At 57.0% G+C, this 24,715-nt stretch overlaps 1 protein-coding gene across 1 annotated transcript in view; it reads right to left on the bottom strand.

The window, feature by feature from the left end:
• Positions 1–24,715, bottom strand: part of LOC147096506 (nucleoside diphosphate kinase 5-like) — a 37,275-nt gene that overhangs the window by 11,551 nt on the left and 1,009 nt on the right. The window contains exons 2-5 of the mRNA XM_085975308.1: positions 13,480–13,678; positions 10,550–10,755; positions 7,364–7,464; positions 4,857–4,975 (exon numbers count right to left, since the gene is read on the bottom strand). Of these exons, the coding sequence (XP_085831434.1) occupies positions 4,857–4,975; positions 7,364–7,464; positions 10,550–10,755; positions 13,480–13,596 (543 nt within the window). The 5' untranslated portion in view covers positions 13,597–13,678. The remainder of the gene's footprint in view (positions 1–4,856; positions 4,976–7,363; positions 7,465–10,549; positions 10,756–13,479; positions 13,679–24,715) is intronic.

Here is a 24,715-nt window from a genome sequence, read left to right as displayed (position 1 = left end):
TTGACAATGTACAGACTTAGTGAACATAGCCTGGCGATCAAAAAAGGCAGACACAGGCAGACCCGGCTACCAAGAGAGGACAGGATATGCTCTCACTGCAGTCAGGGAGTGGTGGAGACAGAGATGCACTTCCTCACAGCTTGTAGAAAATATCAGGGCATAAGGGAGAATTTCTACCCAAAATTCACAAAAATATGCCCTGAATTCAGAAATTTGAATGACGACCAAAAACTCCCATACCTACTAGGGGAACAGAGAAATTGTGTAACCTTAGCAGCACAGCTTGCCATAAACAGAGAGACAACCATTAAATCTAAGAAAAGAGTATATACAAATTATATGAATGTATATTTATACACTCAGGGATATATCTGTTTATACACTGTATGGATAGACCTGCGTTTATGTGTTCAACCATAAATGTTTTTCGATGCTTTGGCAACATAAGATGTACCTTGTCATGCCAATAAAGCGATTTGAACAGAATTGAATTGAATTGAATTGAGATTGGGAGAAGGGATGGGGTCAGAGGAAAGTGAAGGGGAAGAAGGTTCCGGGGGGGCATTGGTGTCCAAAAGTTGATGAAGCTTGCGATCCTTGACATCGGAAAGGAAGAAAAAAAGTTTTTTGTTGAAGCGTCGGATGAGTCGAAGGATGAAATGGAACTGTGGACCCGGACAGCTTTGAGATAGAGTGTGCTGGTGTTGCTGAAGAGAGAGGTCGAGAGTGTTCATGTGGCACCTTACATAAATCCATGTTGATTCTGCCCAATCTTATTATTATTTTCTAGAGCTGAGACGTTTAAGAGGAGATTTGATAGAGGTGTTCAAAGTCATGACAGTTTTGATAGAGCTTCCACTGACAGAAGGGTCAGTAAACAGAGGACACACATTTAAGATAATTGGCAAATGAACCAGAGGGAGAGAGGAGGAGACATTATTTTGCGCAGCGAGTTGTTGTGATCTGGAATGTGCTGCCTCAAAGGGCGGTGGAAGCAGATTCAATAGTAAGTTTCAAAAGGGAATTCGATAAATACTTGAAGAGAAAATATTTACAGGGTTATGGGGACAGAGCAGTGGTGGAGTGGGATGAATTAGATAGCGCTACCAAAGAGCCGGCACAGGCACGATGGGCCGAATGGCCTCCTTCTGTGCTGTATCATCCCATGATTCAATGAATCAAAGGCATTCATCATCCTGCATATAAATAAGTATTTAATGGACATCATTGCAACTGCCCCCACCCCTCGCCTGGCACAAACTCCCCTCACCCACACCCCTCCTCCCCCCACTCGCCCACTCCCCCCTCCCCAGCCCCCACACACCACTCACCTACTCCCCACTCCCCCCACCCGCCACACACTCCCCTCACCCACTCCCCCCTCCCCACCCGGCACACACACACCACTCGCCCACTCCCCACACACACCACTCCCCCCCTCCCCACACTCCCCTCGTCCACTCCACCCTCCCCACCCCCACCACTCGCCCACTCCCCACACACACCACTCCCCCCCTCCCCACACTCCCCTCGTCCACTCGCCCCTCCCCACCCCCACACACACCACTCGCCCACTCCCCACACACACCACTCCCCCCCTCCCCACACTCCCCTCGTCCACTCCCCCCTCCCCACCCCCACACACACCACTCGCCCACTCCCCACACACACCACTCCCCCCTCCCCACACTCCCCTCGTCCACTCCCCCCTCCCCACCCCCACACACACCACTCGCCCACTCCCCACACACACCACTCCCCCCCTCCCCACACTCCCCTCGTCCACTCCCCCCTCCCCACCCCCACACACACCACTCGCCCACTCCCCACACACACCACTCCCCCCCTCCCCACACTCCCCTCGTCCACTCCCCCCTCCCCACCCCAACACACACCACTCGCCCACTCCCCACACACACCACTCCCCCCCTCCCCACACTCCCCTCGTCCACTCCCCCCTCCCCACCCCCACACACACCACTCGCCCACTCCCCACACACACACACTCCCCCCCTCACCCACTCCCCCCTCCCCACCCCAACACACCACTCGCCCACTCCCCGCTCCCCACCCGGCACACATTCCCCCCCTCACCCACTCCCTGCTCCCCACCCGGCACACACTCCCCCCCTCACCCACTCCCCCCTCCCCACCCCAACACACCACTCGCCCACTCCCCGCTCCCCACCCGGCACACACTCCCCCCCTCACCCACTCCCCCCTCCCCACCCCCCACACACCACTCACCCACTCCCCCCTCCCCACCCCAACACACCACTCGCACACTCCCCCCCTCACCCCACTCCCCCACTCCCCACCCCCACACACCACTCACCCACTCCCCCCTCCCCACCCCAACATACCACTCGCCCCACTCCCCGCTCCCCACCCGGCACACACTCCCCCCCCTCACCCACTCCCCCCTCCCCACCCCCACATACCACTCACCCACTCCCCCCTCCCCACCCCCACACACCACTCACCCACTCCCCCCTCCCCACCCCCACACACCACTCGCCCACTCCCCCCTCCCCACCCCCACACACACCTACTCACCCACCCCCACACACTACTCACCCACTCCCCCCTCCCCACCCGGCACACACTCCCCCCCTCACGCCACTCCCCCCTCCCCCACCCCCACACACCACTCACACCCACTCCCCCCTCCCCACCCCCACACACCACTCACCCACACTCCCCCCTCCCCACCCCCACACACCACTCACCCACTCCCCCCTCCCCCACCCCCACACACCACTCACCCACTCCCCCCTCCCCACCCCCACACACCACTCACCCCACTCCCCCCCTCCCCACCCCCACACACCACTCACCCACTCCCCCCCTCCCCACCCACACGCACCACTCGCCCACTTCCCCCCCTCCCCACACACACCACCGCCCACTCCCACTCCCCTCCCCACACACCACTCGCCCACTCCCCCCTCCCCACACACACACCACTCGCCCACTCCCCCCCTCCCCACACACACCACTCGCCCACTCCCCCCCTCCCCACACACACCACTCGCCCACTCCCCCCCTCCCCACACACACTCGCCCACTCCCCCCTCCCCACACACACCACTCGCCCACTCCCCCCCTCCCCACACACACCACTCGCCCACTCCCCCCTCCCCACACACACCACTCGCCCACTCCCCCTCCCCCACACACCACTCGCCCACTCCCCCCTCCCCACACACACCACTCGCTCACTTCCCCCCCTCCCCACACACCACTCGCCCACTCCCCCCTCCCCGCACAGCACACACCACTCGCCCCACTCCCCCCTCCCCACAGACACCACTCGCCCACTAACCCCTCCCCACACACACACCACTCGCCCACTCCCCCCCTCCCCACACAACCACGCCACTCCCCACACCCACACACACTCCACTCGCCCCACTCCCCCCTCCCCACACACACCACACTCGCCACCACTCCCCCCCTCCCCTCACACACCACTCGCCCACTCCCCCCTCCCCACACACACACCAGTCGCCCACATCCCCCCTCCCCACACACACCACTCGCCCACTCCCCCCTCCCCTCACACACCACTCGCCCCACTCCCCCCTCCCCACACACACACCAGTCGCCCACTCCCCCCCTCCCCACACACCACTCGCCCACTCCCCCCTCCCCCACACACACACACCAGTCGCCCACTCCCCCCCTCCCCCACACACCACTCGCCCACTCCCCCCTCCCCCACACACACCACTCGCCCACTCCCCCCCTCCCCACACACACCACTCGCCCACTCCCCCCCTCCCCTCACACACCACTCGCCCACTCCCCCCCTCCCCACACACACACCACTCGCCCACTCCCCCCTCCCCACACACACCACCCGCCCACTCCCCCCTCCCCACACACACCGCTCGCCCACTCCCCCCTCCCCCACACACACCGCTCCGCCACCACTCCCCCCCTCCCCCCACACACCGCTCGCCACTCCCACTCCCCCCTCCCCACACACACCACTCGCCCACTCCCCCCTCCCCACACACACCGCTCGCCCACTCCCCCCCTCCCCACACACACCAGTCGCCCACTCCCCCCTCCCCACACACACCGCTCGCCCACCTCCCCCCTCCCCCCACACACCGCTCGCCCACTCCCCCCCCTCCCCACACACACCGCTCCCCCACTCCCTCCTCCCCACACACACCACTCGCCCACTCCCCCCTCCCCACACACACACCACTCGCCCACTCCCCCCTCCCCACACACACCACTCGCCCACTCCCCACACACACCACTCGCCCACTTCCCCCCTCCCCACACACACCACTCGCCCACTCCCCCTCCCCACACACACCGCTCGCCCACTCCCCCCTCCCCACACACACCGCTCGCCCACTCCCCCCTCCCCACACACACCACTCGCCCCACTCCCCCCTCCCCACACACACCACTCGCCCACTCCCCCCCCACACACACCCACTCGCCCACACTTCCCCCCACACCTCTCGCCCACTCCCCCCTCCCCACACACACCACTCGCCCACTCCCCCCTCCCCCACACACACCACTCGCCCACTCCCCCCCTCCCCACACACACCACTCGCCCACCTCCCCCCTCCCCACCACACACCACTCGCCCACTCCCCCCTCCCCACACACACCACTCGCCACACACACCACTCGCCCACTCCCCCCTCCCCACACACACCACTCGCCCACTCCCCCCTCCCCACACACACCACTCGCCCACTCCCCACACACACCACTCGCCCACCTCCCCTCCCCACACACCACTTGCCCCACTCCCCACCCCCACACACACACACACCACTCGCCCCACTCCCCACCCGTCCACTCCCCCCACGACAGGTACTTACAATGGGGTTGAGAGGCTTTTGTTTGCACATTTCAGTCAGGCCGGTCAGCAGTGTGGGATTTACAAACTTGCTCAGGTAGTCTTCCGCAGCCTGGCCAGCTGGAAATGGCTCAATGGTGACTGTCAGTGTTTGGGAAACATGGTGCAAATATTATCCAGCATTTCCCCTCAAACAGCACTCTACATCATTTCATCAACTCGCCAATATTTCACCTTTCAAATTCTTCACCAATTTAATAGCTTCAAAAATGAAATGCCACCCCCCCCCCGCCCCACCCCACTGGCAATGTATTTTTCTACCTCACCTGTATGCCCTCTTCCTCACAATTTTTTAAAATTCATTTATGGGATGTGGGCGTCGCTGGCAATGCCAGCATTTATTGCCCATCCCTAGTTGCCCTCGAGAAGGTGGTGGTGAGCCGCCTTCTTGAACCGCTGCAGTCCGTGTGGTGAAGGTACTTCCCACAGCGCTGTTAGGGAGGGAGTCCCAGGATTTTGACCCAGTGACGATGAAGGATCGGCGATATACTTCCAAGTCAGGATGGTGTGTGACTTGGAGGAGAACTTGGAGGTGGTGGTGTTCCCATGCGCCTGCTGCCCTTGTCCTTCTAGGTGGAAGAGGTCGCGGTTTGGGAGGTGCTGCCGAAGAAGCCTTGGCGAGTTGCTGCAGTGCATCTTGTGGATGGTACACACTGCAGCCACGGTGCGCCGGTGGTGGAGGGAGTGAATGTTAATATAATAATAATCATAATCAACTTTATTGTCATTGTTAGTGCACAAGTGCAGTACAACGAAATGTAGGCTTGCGGCTCCCGAGAGTGTACATTTAGATTAAGACATTTAACATTCGACATTCATTTGGCTTGTAATACATTAACATAAACATAACCATAATAAAGTGCATTGGCAGATGTGCAGGCTTTAGAGTTTATTTGTAGAGTTCAGTAGGATGGGGCAAGTGGAGAGTATTCCATTACACTCCTGACTTGTGCCTTGTAGATGGTAGAAAGGCTTTGGGGAGTCAGGAGGTGAGACACTCGCCGCAGAATACCCAGCCTCTGACCTGCTCTTGTTGCCACAGTATTTATGTGGCTGGTCCAGTTAAGTTTCTGGTCAATGGTGACCCCCAGGATGTTGATGGTGGGGGATTCGGCGATGGTAATGCCGTTGAATGTCAAGGGGCGGTGGTTAGACTCTCGCTTGTTGGAGATAGTCATTGCCTGGCACTTGTGTGGCACGAATGTTACCTGCCACTTATCAGCCTGAGTGTCGTCCAGGTCTTGTTGCATGCGGGCAAGGACTGCTTCATTATCTGAGGAGTTGTGAATGGCGCTGAACACTGTGCAGTCATCAGCGAACATCCCCATTTCTGACCTTATGATGCAGGGAAGGTCATTGATGAAGCAGCTGAAGATAGTTGGGCCTAGGACACTGCCCTGAGGAACTCCTGCAGTGATGTCCTGGGGCTGTGATGATTGGCCTCCAACAACCACAACCATCTTCCTTTGTGCCAGTGGAGAGTTTTCCCCCTGATTCCCATTGACTTCAGTTTTACTAGGGCTCTTTGATGCCACACTCATTCAAATGCTGCCTTGATGTCAAGGGCAATCACTCTCACCTCACTTCTGGAATTCAGCCCTTTAGTCCATGTTTGGACCAAGACTGTAATGAGGTTTGGAGCCGAGTGGTTCTACCGGAACCCAAACTGGGCATCAGTGAGCAAGTTATTGGTGAGCAAGTGCTGCTTAATAGCACTGTCGACAACACCTTCCATCACTTTGCTGATGATTGAGAGTAGACTGATGGGGCGGTAATTGGTCGGATTGGATTTGTCCTGCTTTTTGTGGACAGGACATACCTGGGCAGTTTTCCACATTGTCAAATAGATGCCAGTGCTGTAGCTGTACTGGAACAGCTTGGTTAGAGGCGCGGCTAGTTCTGGAGCACAAGTCTTCAGCATGACAGCTGGAGTATTGTCAGGGCCCACAGCCTTTGCTGTATCCAGTGCGCTCAGCCGTTTCTTGATATCACGTTGAGTGAATTGAATTGGCTGAAGACTGGCTTCTGTGGTGGTGGGGACCTCAGGAGGAGGCCGATATGGATCATCCACTCGGCACTTCTGGCTGAAGATGGTTGCAAACGCTTCAGCCTTGTCGTTTGCACTCGTGTGCTGGGCTCCACCATCATTGAGGATGGGGATATTCATGGAGCCTCCTCCTCCCGTTAGTTGTTTAATGGTCCACCACCATTCACGACTGGATGTGGCAGGACGGCAGAGCTTTGATCTGATCCGGTGGTTGTGGGATCCCTTAGCTGAATGGCCTCCTCCTGTTCATATGTACCTTGTGAAATTGGACATTTGGATGAGGTACCCTGGAGTCAGCAGCTCGAGGAGAAGGGAGAGTATGGAGTGAGCGGTGACAGTAGCTAATGGTCACCTATCACCCTCCAAACCTCTATCTATAAAACAAACATAAAAATAAAGGTTTTTTTTTCTCAGAAACTCACCGTTAGGGAACATAAAGATAATCTCCCTCTCTGCCGTGTTAAAGCAGGCACTGCCGTGGAACGCATTCTTAATTTTATCAGTTCCATATATCGCCCTTAAACTAGAAGCAACAGATATTGATAGAGAGTCAGGTTAATCACAGTGATCTCCTCTGGCTCCTTCCACACGTTGAAGGCCAGAGGTTATAACCCAAAGGACTGGAAACATTGACCTGTGGCCCTGCATCTCAGCCATGTATACCACCACCATATATACCCCACCCCGTTAAATTACTGGCCCTCTCTGGGGCGTGTACACCCCCTCCATATATACCCCACACCATCCAATTACTGGCCCTCCCTGGGGCGTGTACACCCCCTCCATATATACCCAACACCGTCCAATTACTGGCCCTCCCTGGGGCGTGTACACCCCCTCCATATATACCCAACACCGTCCAATTACTGGCCCTCCCTGGGGCGTGTACACCCCCTCCATATATACCCCACACCATCCAATTACTGGCCCTCCCTGGGGCGTGTACACCCCCTCCATATATACCCGACCCTGTCCAATTACTGGCCCTCCCTGGGGCGTGTACACCCCCTCCATATATACCCCACCCCGTCCAATTACTGGCCCTCCCTGGGGCGTGTACACCCCCTCCATATATACCCAACACCGTCCAATTACTGGCCCTCCCTGGGGCGTGTACACCCCCTCCATATATACCCGACCCTGTCCAATTACTGGCCCTCCCTGGGGCGTGTACACCCCCTCCATATATACCCCACCCCGTCCAATTACTGGCCCTCCCTGGGGTGTGTACACCCCCTCCATATATACCCCACCCCGTCCAATTACTGGCCCTCCCTGGGGCGTGTACACCCCCTCCATATATACCCCACCCCGTCCAATTACTGGCCCTCCCTGGGGCGTGTACACCCCCTCCATATATACCCCACCCCGTCCAATTACTGGCCCTCCCTGGGGCGTGGACACTCCCTCCGTATATACCCCACCCCCTCCAATTACTGGCCCTCCCTGGAGCGTGTACACTCCCTCCATATATACCCCACCCTGTCCAATTACTGGCCCTCCCTGGGGCGTGTACACCCCCTCCATATATACCCCACCCCCTCCAATTACTGGCCCTCCCTGGGGCCTGTACACCCCCTCCATATATACCCCACCCCCTCCAATTACTGGCCCTCCCTGGGGCCTGTACACCCCCTCCATATATACCCCACACCCTCCAATTACTGGCCCTCCCTGGGGCCTGTACACCCCCTCCATATATACCCCACCCCCTCCAATTACTGGCCCTCCCTGGGGTGTGTACACCCCCTCCATATATACCCCACCCCCTCCAATTACTGGCCCTCCCTGGGGCCTGTACACCCCCTCCATATATACCCCACCCCCTCCAATTACTGGCCCTCCCTGGGATGTGTACACCCCCTCCATATATACCCCACCCCCTCCAATTACTGGCCCTCCCTGGGATGTGTATGCCCCCTCCATATATACCCCACCCCCTCCAATTACTGGCCCTCACTGGGGCATGTACACTCCCTCCATATATACCCCACCCCCTCCAATTACTGGCCCTCCCTGGGGCGTGTACACCCCCTCCATATATACCCCACCCCCTCCAATTACTGGCCCTCACTGGGGCGTGTACACCCCCTCCATATATACCCCACCCCCTCCAATTACTGGCCCTCCCTGGAGCATGTACACTCCCTCCATATATACCCCACCCCATCCAATTACTGGCCCTCCCTGGGGCGTGTACACCCCCTCCATATATACCCCACCCCCTCCAATTACTGGCCCTCCCTGGAGCATGTACGCCCCCTCCATATATACCCCACCCCATCCAATTACTGGCCCTCCCTGGGGCGTGTACACCCCCTCCATATATACCCCACCCCCTCCAATTACTGGCCCTCACTGGGGCGTGTACACCCCCTCCATATATACCCCACCCCCTCCAATTACTGGCCCTCACTGGGGCGTGTACACCCCCTCCATATATACCCCACCCCCTCCAATTACTGGCCCTCACTGGGGCGTGTACACCCCCTCCATATATACCCCACCCCATCCAATTACTGGCCCTCCCTGGGGCGTGTACAACCCCTCCATATATACCCCACACCCTCTAATTACTGGCCCTCCCTGGGGCCTGTACACCCCCTCCATATATACCCCACCCCGTCCAATTACTGGCCCTCCCTGGGGCGTGTACATCCCCTCCATATATACCCCACCCCATCCAATTACTGGCCCTCCCTGGAGCATGTACACTCCCTCCATATATACCCCACCCCCTCCAATTACTGGCCCTCCCTGGGGCCTGTACACCCCCTCCATATATACCCCACCCCCTCCAATTACTGGCCCTCCCTGGGGCCTGTACACCCCCTCCATATATACCCCACCCCGTCCAATTACTGGCCCTCCCTGGGATGTGTACACTCCCTCCATATATACCCCACCCCGTCCAATTACTGGCCCTCCCTGGGATGTGTACACCCCCTCCATATATACCCCACCCCGTCCAATTAGTGGCCCTCCCTGTGGTGTGTACACCACCACCATATATACCCCACCCCCTCGAATTACTGGCCCTCCCTGGGGCGTGGACACTCCCTCCGTATATACCCCACCCCGGCCAATTACTGGCCCTCCCTGGGGCTGTACACCCCCTCCATATATACCCCACCCCCTCCAATTAGTGGTCCTCCCTGGGGTGTGTACACCCCCTCCATATATACCTCACCCCCTCCAATTACTGGCCCTCCCTGGGGCGTGTACACCCCCTTCATATTTACCCCACCCCGTCCAATTACTGGCCCTCCCTGGGGCGAGTACACCACCTCCATATATACCCCACCCCCTCCAATTACTGGCCCCCCCTGGGGCGTGTACACCCCCTCCATATATACCCCACCCCGTCCAATTACTGGCCCTCCCTGGGGCGAGTACACCCCCTCCATATATACCCCACCCCGTCCAATTACTGGCCCTCCCTGGGGTGTGTACACCCCCTCCATATATACCCCACCCCGTCCAATTACTGGCCCTCCCTGGGGCGAGTACACCCCCTCCATATATACCCCACCCCGTCCAATTACTGGCCCCACCTGGGGCCTGTACACCCCCTCCATATATACCCCACCCCGTCCGGGATCGCTCACCTCTTGGGATGCGTTTCCTTTGCATTCTCACTGTCAGAAGGCCCAAGCAGATCATTCCATTGTTGGATGGCGGAGTCTCTGGCGAGCATCATCGCCACCAGCGGCCCAGAGCAGAGGTGCGCGCTCAGGCTGGGGAAGAACATTTTCCCACTTTGCTCGGCGTAAAACTCGCTGGCCTGCTCTGGGCTCAGGTGCAGTTTTCTTCTCTGGGTTTAAGAAAGTCGTTTTAGTTCAGCATGTCATGAACCGATCTGCCGTGGCACTGCTCGTGGTAAATCAGGGGCAGGTGTGTTGGAGCATGTATTATTCTGCTTAAACATCAGACGAGAGGAGACTGGGGGTGGGGGGGGAAGAGCAAAGGATGGCAAAGGATCTCCTTAGAGAGCTGCCAGCCCAGGAGCCATCTTGTCCACAAACATCAACGACAAAATCCAACACCGCCTTCAGTGTGCCAGTGCAGCCTTCAGTCACCTGAGGAATAAGAGTGTTTGAAGACCAGGACCTCAAACCCAGCACCAAGCTCATGGTCTACAGAGCAGCAGTGACACCCACCCTGCTGTATGCCTCAAAGACATGGACCATGTACAGCAGGCACCTCAAAGCACTGGAGAGGTACCACCAACGCTGCCTCCGCAAGGTCCTGCAAATCCATTGGCAGGATAGGCGCACCAACGTTGGTGTTCTCGCTCAGGCCAACATCCCCAGCATCGAAGCTCTGACCACACTCAATCAGCTCCGATGGACGGGTCACATTGTCCGCATGCCCGATACGAGACTCCCAAATCAAGCGCACTACTCGGAGCTCCGACACGGCAAGAGATCCCTAGGTGGGCAGAGGAAACGCTTCAAGGACACCCTCAAAGCCTCCTTGAAAAAGTGCAACATCCCTGGCCCAAGACCGCACAAAGTGGAGGAGAAGCATCCGGGAAGGCGCCGAACACCTCGAGGCTCTTCACCGGGAGCAAGCGGAAGCCAAGCGCAGGCAGCGCAAGGAGGGCACGTCAACCCAAGCACCCCACCCACCCGCCCCTTCAACCACCGTCTGCCCCACCTGTGACAGAGACTGTAGGTCCCGCATTGGACTCATCAGTCACCTGAGAACTCATTTTTAATGTGGAAGCAAGTCATCCTCGGCTCTGAGCGACTGCCTAAGAAGAGAAGGATTATTCAGCTGCTGGCATGAAGCTGTGCTCACTTAAGGCCGCAAAGTCCAGCTGTTGTTAAGTAAACTCAGCTCTAAGGTCAGTCAGAGCTTAATTGCTGCATGCTGAGCAAACTGGGCAGATTGGAAATGCTCGTCAGTTTCAGTTTATTAGGACCCAGAGTTTGGCGATTTCTTTCTCTTTTTCAAATAAAAGATTACTTTGCATCTGTAACAAACCGAGGCATCTGAGGGAGCACTGCATTGTCGGATGGGCAGTACTGAGGGAGTGCTGCACTATTGGACGGGCAGAACTGAGGGAGCACTGCAGTGTCAGAGGGGCAGTACTGAGGGAGTGCTGCAGTATTGGAAGGGCAGAACTGAGGGAGCACTGCAGTGTCAGAGGGGCAGTACTGAGGGACTGCTGCAGTATTGGAAGGGCAGAACTGAGGGAGCACTGCAGTGTCAGAGGGGCAGTACTGAGGGAGTGCTGCAGTATTGGAAGGGCAGTACTGAGGGACCACTGCAGTGTCAGAGGGGCAGTACTGAGGGAGTGCTGCACTATTGGAAGGGCAGTACTGAGGGACCACTGCAGTGTCAGAGGGGCAGTACTGAGGGAGTGCTGCACTATTGGAAGGGCAGTACTGAGGGACCACTGCAGTGTCAGAGGGGCAGTACTGAGGGAGTGCTGCAGTATTGGAAGGGCAGAACTGAGTGAGCGCTGCACTGTCAGAAAAGCAGTACTGAGTGGGTACCGCACTGTCGGAGGGGCAGTACTGAGGGAGTGCTGCTGTATTGGAAGGGCGGTACTGAGGGAGTGCTGCTGTATTGGAAGGGCAGTACTGAGGGAGCGCCGCACTGTCGGAGGGGCAGTACTGAGAGAGTGCTGCACTGTCGGTGGGGCAGTACTGAGAGAGTGCTGCTGTATTGGAAGGGCAGTACTGAAGGAGCGCCGCACTGTCGGAGGGGCAGTACTGAGGGAGTGCTGCTGTATTGGAAGGGCAGTACTGAGGGAGTGCCGCTGTATTGGAAGGGCGGTACTGAGGGAGTGCTGCTGTATTCGAAGGGCAGTACTGAGGGAGCGCCGCACTGTCGGAGGGGCAGTACTGAGAGAGTGCTGCACTGTCGGAGGGGCAGTACTGAGGGAGCGCTGCACTGTCGGAGGGGCAGTACTGAGGGAGCGCTGCACTGTCGGATGGGCAGTACTGAGGGAGCGCTGCACTGTCAGAGGGGCAGTACTGAGGGAGCGCCGTACTGTCGGAGGGGCAGTACTGAAGGAGTGCTGCACTGTCGGAGGGGCAGTACTGAGGGAGCGCTGCACTGTCAGATGGGCAGTACTGAGGGAGCGCTGCACTGTCAGATGGGCAGTACTGAGGGAGCGCTGCACTGTCGAAAGGGCAGTACTGAGGGAGCGCTGTACTGTCGGAAGGGCAGTACTGAGGGAGCGCTGCACTGTCGGAGGGGCAGTACTGAGGGAGCGCTGCACTGTCGGAGGGGCAGTACTGAGGGAGCGCTGCACTGTCGGAGGGGCAGTACTGAGGGAGTGCTGCTGTATTGGAAGGGCGGTACTGAGGGAGCGCTGCATTGTCGGAGGGGCAATACTGAGGGAGCGCTGCACTGTCAAAGGGGAGCTTGCTGTGCGCAAGTTGGCTGCCGCGTTTACCACATTACAACAGTGACTACACTTCAAAAGTACTTCATTGGCTGTAAAGCGCTCTGGGATGTCCTGAGGTCGTGAAAGGCGCTCAATAATTGTAAGTCTTATTTAATATATACAGTTACCCAATACCTGGATTATGCTGAACCCAGACTGCAGAATGATCTCCTCGATTTCAATCTCTTTGTCAATGGCATCTGGCTTGATCAGAGCCAGGGTGCTCTCCACAAAAATACGAGTGTTAGTCATCTTGGCGCACAGTTGGTTTTCTCAGATAGAAGCTGCCTCTCGCAAACTACTAAAGACTTGTTCTGCTTTGCCTTTGGTGAGACTGAAAAAGAAGAGCAGTCATATTAAGAGCTGGGGTCACTCAAGGTGAGGGGTCGCAGTTGAGTGAAAATTTAACAATTTCCCATTTCAGGCACAGATTGTTGGCCAACAGGATCGCTGGGAAAAGGCACAGAAAGGAGCTGACTAAACCTTGCTCTGCACTAACTTACAACCACAGATGTTTACAGCACAGAAGGAGGCCATTCAGCCCATCGTATCTGTGCCGGCTGTTTACTGGTGTGTTAAACACCTGTTCTGGGCTCAGTCCCTCCCCCTGGTGTGTTTAGCCCCTGTTCTGGGCTGTCCCTCCCCCTGGTGTGTTTAGCCCCTGTTCTGGGCTCAGTCCCTCCCCCTGGTGTGCTTAGCCCCTGTTCTGGGCCCAGTCCCTCCCCCTGGTGTGTTTAGCCCCTGTTCTGGGCCCAGTCCCTCTCCCTGGTGTGTTTAGCCCCTGTTCTGGGCTCAGTCCCTCCCCCTGGTGTGTTTATCCCCTGTTCTGGGCCCAGTCCCTCCCCCTGGTGTGTTTAGCCCCTGTTCTGGGCCCAGTCCCTCCCCCTGGTGTGTTTAGCCCCTGTTCTGGGCTCAGTCCCTCCCCCTGGTGTGTTTAGCCCCTGTTCTGGGCCCAGTCCCTCCCCCTGGTGTGTTTAGCCCCTGTTCTGGGCCCAGTCCCTCCCCCTGGTGTGTTTAGCCCCTGTTCTGGGCTCAGTCCCTCCCCCTGGTGTGTTTAGCCCCTGTTCTGGGCCCAGTCCCTCCCCCTGGTGTGTTTAGCCCCTGTTCTGGGCCCAGTCCCTCCCCCTGGTGTGTTTAGCCCCTGTTCTGGGCCCAGTCCCTCCCCCCGGTGTGTTCAGCTCCTGTTCTGGGCCCAGTCCCTCCCCCTGGTGTGTTTAGCCCCTGTTCTGGGCCCAGTCCCTCCCCCTGGTGTGTTTAGCCCCTGTTCTGGGCCCAGTCCCTCCCCCTGGTGTGTTTAGCTCCTGTTCTGGGCCCAGTCCCTCCCCCCGGTGTGTTTAGCCCCTGTTCTGGGCCCAGTCCCTCCCCCTGGTGTGTTTAGCCCCTGTTCTGGGCCCAGTCCCTCCCCCTGGCGGGCTTAGCCCCTGTTCTGGGCCCAGTCCCTCCCCCCGGTGTGTTTAGCCCCTGTTCTGGGCCCAGTCCCTCCCCCTGGTGTGTTTAGCCCCTGTTCTGGGCCCAGTCCCTCCCCCTGGTGTGTTTAGCCCCTGTTCTGGGCCCAGTCCCTCCCCCTGGTGTGTTTAGCCCCTGTTCTGGGCCCAGTCCCTCCCCCTGGCGGGTTTAGCCCCTGTTCTGGGCCCAGTCCCTCCCCCTGGTGTGTTTAGCCCCTGTTCTGGGCCCAGTCCCTCCCCCTGGTGTGTTTAGCCCCTGTTCTGGGCTCAGTCCCTCCCCCTGGTGTGTTTAGCCCCTGTTCTGGGCCCAGTCCCTCCCCCCGGTGTGTTTAGCCCCTGTTCTGGGCCCAGTCCCTCCCCCTGGTGTGTTTAGCCCCTGTTCTGGGCTGTCCCTCCCCCTGGTGTGTTTAGCCCCTGTTCTGGGCCCAGTCCCTCCCCCCGGTGTGTTAAACACCTGTTCTGGGCTCAGTCCCTCCCCCTGGTGTGTTTAGCCCCTGTTCTGGGCCCAGTCCCTCCCCCTGGTGTGTTTAGCCCCTGTTCTGGGCCCAGTCCCTCCCCCTGGTGTGTTTAGCCCCTGTTCTGGGCCCAGTCCCTCCCCCTGGTGTGTTTAGCCCCTGTTCTGGGCCCAGTCCCTCCCCCTGGTGTGTTTAGCCCCTGTTCTGGGCCCAGTCCCTCCCCCTGGTGTGTTTAGCCCCTGTTCTGGGCCCAGTCCCTCCCCCCGGTGTGTTTAGCTCCTGTTCTGGGCCCAGTCCCTCCCCCCGGTGTGTTTAGCTCCTGTTCTGGGCCCAGTCCCTCCCCCTGGTGTGTTTAGCCCCTGTTCTGGGCCCAGTCCCTCCCCCCGGTGTGTTTAGCCCCTGTTCTGGGCTCAGTCCCTCCCCCCGGTGTGTTTAGCCCCTGTTCTGGGCTCAGTCCCTCCCCCTGGTGTGTTTAGTCCCTGTTCTGGGCTCAGTCCCTCCCCCCGGTGTGTTTAGCCCCTGTTCTGGGCCCAGTCCCTCCCCCTGGTGTGTTTAGCCCCTGTTCTGGGCTCAGTCCCTCCCCCTGGTGTGTTTAGTCCCTGTTCTGGGCCCAGTCACTCCCCCTTGTGTGTTTAGCCCCTGTTCTGGGCCCAGTCCCTCCCCCCGGTGTGTTTAGCCCCTGTTCTGGGCTCAGTCCCTCCCCCTGGTGTGTTTAGCCCCTGTTCTGGGCCCAGTCCCTCCCCCTGGTGTGTTTAGCCCCTGTTCTGGGCCCAGTCCCTCCCCCTGGTGTGTTTAGCCCCTGTTCTGGGCCCAGTCCCTCCCCCTGGTGTGTTTAGCCCCTGTTCTGGGCTCAGTCCCTCCCCCCGGTGTGTTTAGCCCCTGTTCTGGGCTCAGTCCCTCCCCCCGGTGTGTTTAGCCCCTGTTCTGGGCCCAGTCCCTCCCCCCGGTGTGTTTAGCCCCTGTTCTGGGCCCAGTCCCTCCCCCCGGTGTGTTTAGCCCCTGTTCTGGGCCCAGTCCCTCCCCCTGGTGTGTTTAGCCCCTGTTCTGGGCCCAGTCCCTCCCCCCGGTGTGTTTAGCCCCTGTTCTGGGCCCAGTCCCTCCCCCTGGTGTGTTTAGTGCCTGTTCTGGGCCCAGTCCCTCCCCCTGGTGTGTTTAGCCCCTGTTCTGGGCCCAGTCCCTCCCCCTGGTGTGTTTAGCCCCTGTTCTGGGCCCAGTCCCTCCCCCTGGTGTGTTTAGCCCCTGTTCTGGGCTCAGTCCCTCCCCCCGGTGTGTTTAGCCCCTGTTCTGGGCCCAGTCCCTCCCCCCGGTGTGTTTAGCCCCTGTTCTGGGCCCAGTCCCTCCCCCTGGTGTGTTTAGCCCCTGTTCTGGGCCCAGTCCCTCCCCCCGGTGTGTTTAGCCCCTGTTCTGGGCCCAGTCCCTCCCCCTGGTGTGTTTAGCCCCTGTTCTGGGCCCAGTCCCTCCCCCTGGTGTGTTTAGCCCCTGTTCTGGGCCCAGTCCCTCTCCCCGGTGTGTTTAGTCCCTGTTCTGGGCCCAGTCCCTCCCCCTGGTGTGTTTAGCCCCTGTTCTGGGCCCAGTCCCTCCCCCTGGTGTGTTTAGCCCCTGTTCTGGGCCCAGTCCCTCCCCCCGGTGTGTTTAGTCCCTGTTCTGGGCCCAGTCCCTCCCCCTGGTGTGTTTAGTGCCTGTTCTGGGCCCAGTCCCTCCCCCTGGTGTGTTTAGCCCCTGTTCTGGGCTCAGTCCCTCCCCCTGGTGTGTTTAGCCCCTGTTCTGGGCCCAGTCCCTCCCCCCGGTGTGTTTAGTCCCTGTTCTGGGCCCAGTCCCTCCCCCTGGTGTGTTTAGCCCCTGTTCTGGGCCCAGTCCCTCCCCCCGGTGTGTTTAGCCCCTGTTCTGGGCTCAGTCCCTCCCCCCGGTGTGTTTAGCCCCTGTTCTGGGCCCAGTCCCTCCCCCTGGTGTGTTTAGCCCCTGTTCTGGGCCCAGTCCCTCCCCCTGGTGTGTTTAGCCCCTGTTCTGGGCCCAGTCCCTCCCCCTGGTGTGTTTAGCCCCTGTTCTGGGCCCAGTCCCTCCCCCCGGTGTGTTTAGCCCCTGTTCTGGGCCCAGTCCCTCCCCCTGGTGTGTTTAGCCCCTGTTCTGGGCCCAGTCCCTCCCCCTGGTGTGTTTAGCCCCTGTTCTGGGCTCAGTCCCTCCCCCCGGTGTGTTTAGCCCCTGTTCTGGGCCCAGTCCCTCCCGCTGGTGTGTTTAGTGCCTGTTCTGGGCCCAGTCCCTCCCCCTGGTGTGTTTAGTGCCTGTTCTGGGCCCAGTCCCTCCCCCTGGTGTGTTTAGCCCATTCTGGGCCCAGTCCCTCCCCCTGGTGTGTTTAGCCCCTGTTCTGGGCCCAGTCCCTCCCCCTGGTGTGTTTAGCCCCTGTTCTGGGCCCAGTCCCTCCCCCTGGTGTGTTTAGCCCCTGTTCTGGGCCCAGTCCCTCCCCCCGGTGTGTTTAGCCCCTGTTCTGGGCCCAGTCCCTCCCCCCGGTGTGTTTAGCCCCTGTTCTGGGCCCAGTCCCTCCCCCTGGTGTGTTTAGCCCCTGTTCTGGGCCCAGTCCCTCCCCCCGGTGTGTTTAGCCCCTGTTCTGGGCCCAGTCCCTCCCCCCGGTGTGTTTAGCCCCTGTTCTGGGCTCAGTCCCTCCCCCTGGTGTGTTTAGTGCCTGTTCTGGGCCCAGTCCCTCCCCCTGGTGTGTTTAGTGCCTGTTCTGGGCCCAGTCCCTCCCCCTGGTGTGTTTAGCCCCTGTTCTGGGCCCAGTCCCTCCCCCTGGTGTGTTTAGCTCCTGTTCTGGGCTCAGTCCCTCCCCCTGCTGTGTTTCGCCCCTGTTCTGGGCTCAGTCTGGAATAAAAAGCTAGTATCAGTAATGGTGACCATGAAACTACCGGATTGTCACAAAAACCCAGCTGGTTCACTAATGTCCTTCAGGGAAGGAAATCTGCAGTCCTTACCCGGTCTGGCCGATATGTGACTCCAGACCCACAGCAATGTGGTTGACTCTTAACTGCCCTGTGAAATGACGGCTCACCCTCCTTCTCAAGGGCAATTAGGGATGGGCAATAAACGCCCGCGTCTCAGGAACAAATAAAAAAAGTCCGTCCGTGTAGTGTCCGTGTGTAGATAAAGACACTGAAGACAGGAGTTGGTTCATAGGTATTTACTAAGCAAGTCTGGTGGTGGGGGGGGGGGGGGGGCAATTACCGGCATTACGCACACCTGGGGCTCTTAAAGGCACATACACCACAATTCCTCCCCTTCTAGCTAACTAGTACATCATATTTTAAGTAATTATTAATTACATGTTATATGCAAAATAATATACATTGCTGTATTAATTAATTATAAGTTCGTCTCAGGAGGCTTCCTGACTCAGTCCGGATAACGCCTCGGGGGTGTAGTAGTTTCTGGTGGTGTAGTAGGTTCTTCTGGCAAGGCTGATTCGGCTTGAAGGCCAGTGTCGGGTTCATCGGGTTCCAGTATCACCGGATCGGAGGTAGATATGGGTATCTCTACTTCATCGTTAGATGTATAGAGTGGTGGTGTAGGTTGTCCCTTTTCGGATGACTTGATGATTTGGTCAGCATGGCGCCTTATTATGCTTTCTCCGATGTCCACGGTATACATCAGTGGTCCTAGTCGTGTGCAGATAGTTCCAGGCTGCCATTTCTCGGTACGGTAGTTCCGGGCCAAAACCGGTTGGCCTATCTGGAAGGCCCTAGTTGGCCTTTCATTCATGCCCTGAAACTGCCGGTTCTCCACGTCCCTTCGGATGTTGGGCTTGACCAAATCCAGCCGGCATCTTAGGTTTCTATTGTAGAACATCATGGCGGGAGTTTGGTTTGTAACCATATGTGTTGCATTCCTATATGCAAATAAGAAGTTATCCACCTTGTGCTGAAGTTTTATGTCTTCATTACCCATGGCCTTTATGGCCTTCTTGAAGGTCTGGACAAACCTTTCAGCCAATCCATTGGTGGCGGGATGGTATGGGGCGGACGTGTAGTGCTTTACCCCATTGTTCTTTAAGAACTTTCTGAATTCTTCGGACACAAATTGCGGTCCATTATCAGAACATATCTGTTCCGGCAGCCCATTCCTGGCAAATATGGTCCTTAATACTGTGATGGTTTTTTCCGTGGTGGTGGAGGACATCTTTATTACCTCCGGCCACTTGGAATGTGCATCAACTGTGATTAAGAACATTGAGTCCATAAATGGACCAGCAAAGTCGATGTGCACCCTTTGCCAGGGAGATGAGGGCCACTCCCATGGATGTAGAGGGGCCTGTGGCGGAGCATTTTGGACCTTCTGGCATCCTAGGCAGCTCTTGGTCATGTCTTCGATGTCTCCATCGATACCTGGCCACCATACAAACGCCCTAGCTAGGTTCTTCATTTTCACTCCACCCAGATGCCCCTCGTGAAGTTCCTTTAGCACTTTATCCTGGAGTTTGGGTGGAATCACCACTCTGGATCCACACATCAAGGTTCCTCGGCACACTGACAGCTGTTCTCTTCTTTGCGAGAATGCTGGCAACAGTGGTTCGCCATGTGCTGGCCATCCCTTCATTGTTAAATCGTAGACCCGTGAGAGAGTAGGGTCATTTCTGGTCTCCCTTTCAATGGCAGAATTTGTCACCGGTAGACATTCCACTATGGTAGAGTGGAATATCTCTACTGGGTCTACTGTAGGTGCCTCTTCTATCGTTGGCAAAGGCAGGCGCGATAAACCATCAGCATTTCCATGCTGTTTTGACCCTTTGTATTCAATGTTGTATTGGTGTGCCCCTAGAAAAAGGGACCACCTCTGTAGTCTTTGTGCCGTCATAATGGGGACACCTTTCTTCGGGTTGAATATGGAGATGAGGGGTTGATGGTCAGTCAGCAAGGTAAATTTTTGTCCGTGTAGGTAATGGTTGAATTTCTTCACTCCCCATACCAGGCTGAGTGCTTCCCTGTCTATCTGGGAATAGTTACGCTCAGCTGAGTTCAATGAGCGTGACGCAAAAGCTATCGGCCGTTCCGAGCCATCAGGGAATCTATGGGACAATACCGCTCCTATGCCGTAAGGGGATGCATCGCACGCCAGTCTGATTGGTAGTGATGGGTTGTAATGAGCCAAAACTTTCTCGGATGTGATTAAGTCTTTACATTTATGGAAGGCACGTTTACAGTCTTCGTTCCATTTCCAAATCACTCCTGTGTGTAGAAGATCATTAAGAGGGTGTAGAAGAGTTGATAAGTTCGGTAAAAATTTATGATAGTAATTTATTAATCCCAGGAATGACCTCAATTGTGAAACATTTTCAGGTGCTGGGGCTTTTATAACTGCTTCAATTTTTTCAGGTGACTTATGCAACCCTTCCTTATTAATTATGTGGCCACAATATGATATCTGATTTTGGAAAAATTCGCACTTGGGGCGATTTGCTCGTAGGCCCCGTTCTTTCAGCCTAGTGAGCACCTGCTCCAAATTGGCAAGGTGCTCGTTGTCGTTTTCTCCTGTTATAAGGATGTCATCTAGGTAACACCGAGTCCCCGGAATCCCTTGCAGGACTTGCTCCATAGCTCTTTGCCAGATAGCTGGAGCTGATGCTACTCCAAAAACCAGTCGATTGTACTGGTACAGGCCTTTGTGTGTGTTTATTGTGAGATACTTTTTAGAGGTCTCCTCAACCTCCATCTGTCGATATGCCTGTGCCAAGTCAATTTTTCTGAAACGTTTTCCTCCGGATAGTGAGGCGAAAATATCTTCTATCCTCGGAAGAGGATACTGTACCGTGTGAAGGACCGGGTTTACAGTCACCTTAAAGTCCCCACAGATGCGAATTTTTCTCTGTTCCTCAGAGTTATTTTTCAATGCTTTTTTCATGACTGGAACGACGGGTGTTGCCCATTCGCTCCAATCTATTTTGGATAATACGCCTGCCTTTTCCAAATTCTCCAGCTCTGCCTCGGCTGCCGGACGTATTGCGTATGGCACCGGTCTTGCCTTAAAAATTTTTGGAATTGCTGCATCTTCCACTTTTATTGAGGCGGTGATGCCTTTCAAGGTTCCTAGTTTCTCTTGAAACACTTCTTTGGCGTTGGCCAAGATGTCTTTTAATCGTTCAGGTATGATGTCATCCTTGTTTTTTTCCTTACTGGTCACCGTCAGTGCCTGAATGGAGTGCCAGTCTAAACGTATCTTCCTTATCCATTCACGTCCCAACAACGGTGGACCACCATCTTGTAGAATGTATAAATACAACTTTTGTATTTCTTTGCCGTTGTATACCACAGGCACCTTTATTTTTCCTTTGGGGTATACTTTCTGCCCCGTATATGTTTTTAAGATAATGGATGTGTCTTTGAGGTATATGCGAAAATAGCCTCTCGTAATCTCGTCGATTCATTATGGTTAGAGCTGATCCTGTATCTAGCTCCATTTTAACTGGGGACCCTGCTATTATGAGGGTAACCCAAATGGTCTGGTAATCTTCATTGGCAATTACATTATGTACTTTGAGAGAGCTTAGTCTCTTGTTCCCGGAGTCGCTATCGCTCTTCTGGTCTTTGGAGCTACTGTCCGTCATCATTTGTACCTTTCTGTGCTTTTCCTTATTGATTCTTTTCCCGTTAGTGGATTTTTTATTTTCAGATCGGCATACACGTGGAATGTGTCCCATCTTTCCGCATCGGCTGCATGCTTTTTCTTTGAACCAGCAATCTCTCTGGTCATGGTTGGATCTGCTGCAGCGATAACATCTCTCGAAACCCCGTGTCATTTCATGGGTGCCGAAGTCCTGTGGCCTTTGCTGTATCTTTGCCGTTCCTATTGCACTGAAAGCCTTGTCCAGTGTTAAATCTTTTCCAGAAGATACCTTTTTTTGTGTTTCTACACTTAGGGGATCGCAGATGAATTTGCCTTGCAGAGAATCTGCCTCGAATTGGCAGTGTAGGGTATCAACAATCTCCTCAAAATTCTTGTCCATCGGTTCGGCTGGAGTGATTAAGTTGTGTAACAGCTTGTATGTTTCTGCGCCCATTAGATCCAGAAGCACTGAAGCTTTTTTTTCATCTTCTATTCCATTTGCGGTGCAAAACACCTCCACTCTTTCTACATATGTGGTCCAATCCTCTATCTTGTTATCAAAAACATCAATATTGCCAAAGTTAGGCTCTGTTTCGTTATCAAAAGCATCCATATTGCCAGACTTAGGCATTTCGAAAAAAAGATATGGCGCTTCCCGCGCTTTTTTTTTCTCTGTAGCAACGATATGGCGCTTCCTGCGCTTTCCCGCTGCTGCTACCGATAACAATGCTGTTTTACTGTGGTTTCCGTTTATTCACTGTTGGAGACTCGTTCCTGACGGAGGTCTAAACGCTGACCTGCTTGCCGCGCCGGCCGTCTCCCGAGTGCACCCTCCCAGTCCGTTATTGCTTGCCTCCGATTTCGCTGCCTGTCTCAGCTGTAGAGCCTGACGCTGGAGCCCCAGCCTGACGCCCAGGAAGGATTAGCGCAGTACCTGCCACCAGCTTGGCCAGCTGGTGAAACCACAGTTTCTATTACTTCCTTGAGTCTTCTGGACGCTGGAGGAATCGATGTCCTTGAGGTGCTGCCGAATTGCAGGTAAGTCCATTTCCACTTCGTCGCCACTGTAGTGTCCGTGTGTAGATAAAGACACTGAAGACAGGAGTTGGTTCATAGGTATTTACTAAGCAAGTCTGGGGGGGTTCTAAAGGATATACACAATACACAGGCTTATATAGCCCAAGTGGCAATTACCGGCATTACGCACACCTGGGGCTCTTAAAGGCACATACACCACAGTCCGTCCGTCCCCCTGGCGGGTTTAGCGCTTATTCTGGGCTCAGCTCCACCCACCTGTTGCCTGGAAACCAGACTTGACCCCGCCCCCTCTCAGTTGCCCATGACATCACCAGGGGGGGGGGCTAGCTTTTTGATTGACAGCAGGACCTGTAAGCGGCTGGACGAGCGAACTTTCCCGGAGTTTCACCATCTGGCGCTCCCTCAGTACTGCTCCCTCTGACAGTGCAGCGCTCCCTCAGTACTGCCCCTCTGACAGTGCAGCATTCCCTCAGTACTGCTGCTCCGACAGTGCTGCACTCCCTCAGTACTGACCCTCTGACAGTGCAGCATTCCCTCAGTACTGCCCCTCCGACAGTGCTGCACTCCCTCAGTACTGCCCCTCTGACAGTGCCGCACTCCCTCAGTACTGCCCCTCCAACAGTGCGGCGCTCCCTCAGTACTGCCCCTCCGACAGTGCGGCGCTCCCTCAGTACTGCCCCTCCGACAGTGCGGCACTCCCTCAGTACTGCCCCTCCGACAGTGCAGGGCACCCTCAGTACTGCCCCTCCGACAGTGCGGCGCTCCCTCAGTACTGCCCCTCCGACAGTGCAGCGCTCCCTCAGTACTGCCCCTCTGACAGTGCGGCACTCCCTCAGTACTGCCCCTCCGACAGTGCGGCGCTCCCTCAGTACTGCCCCTCTGACAGTGCAGCACTCCCTCAGTACTGCCCCTCCGACAGTGCGGCACTCCCTCAGTACTGCCCCTCCGACAGTGCGGCGCTCGCTCAGTACTGCCCCTCCGACATTGTGGCACTCCCTCAGTACTGCCCCTCCGACAGTGCTGCGCTCCCTCAGTACTGCCCCGCCGACAGTGCAGGGCACCCTCAGTACTGCCCCTCCGACAGTGCGGCGCTCCCTCAGTACTGCCCCTCCGACAGTGCAGCGCTCCCTCAGTACTGCCCCTCCGACAGTGCGGCACTCCCTCAGTACTGCCCCTCCGACAGTGCGGCGCTCCCTCAATACTGCCCCTCCGACAGTGCTGCACTCCCTCAGTACTGCCCCTCCGACAGTGCTGCACTCCCTCAGTACTGCCCCTCCGACAGTGCGGCGCTCCCTCAGTACTGCCCCTCCGACAGTGCTGCACTCCCTCAGTACTGCCCCTCCGACAGTGCGGCACTCCCTCAGTACTGCCCCTCCGACAGTGCAGTGCTCCCTCAGTACTGCCCCTCCGACAGTGCAGTGCTCCCTCAGTACTGCCCCTCCGACAGTGCAGCGCTCCCTCAGTACTGCCCCTCCGACAGTGCTGCACTCCCTCAGTACTGCCCCTCCGACAGTGCGGCGCTCCCTCAGTACTGTCCCTCTGACAGTGCGGCGCTCCCTCAGTACTGCCCCTCCGACAGTGCTGCACTCCCTCAGTACTGCCCCTCCGACAGTGCAGAGCTCCCTCAGTACTGCCCCTCCGACCGTGCAGAGCTCCCTCAGTACTGCCCCTCCGACAGTGCAGAGCTCCCTCAGTACTGCCCCTCCAACAGTGCGGCGCTCCCTCAGTACTGCCCCTCCGACAGTGCTGCACTCCCTCAGTACTGCGCCTCCGACAGTGCTGCACTCCCTCAGTACTGCCCCTCTGACAGTGCTGCGCTCCCTCAGTACTGCCCCTCCGACAGTGCAG

The sequence above is a fragment of the Somniosus microcephalus genome, unplaced genomic scaffold (assembly GCF_052327205.1).
Source record: "Somniosus microcephalus isolate GS21.2 unplaced genomic scaffold, FLI_Smic_1.0 unresolved_chr1, whole genome shotgun sequence".
NCBI lineage: Eukaryota > Metazoa > Chordata > Chondrichthyes > Squaliformes > Somniosidae > Somniosus > Somniosus microcephalus.
This window is presented reverse-complemented; position numbering and strand designations above follow the sequence as displayed.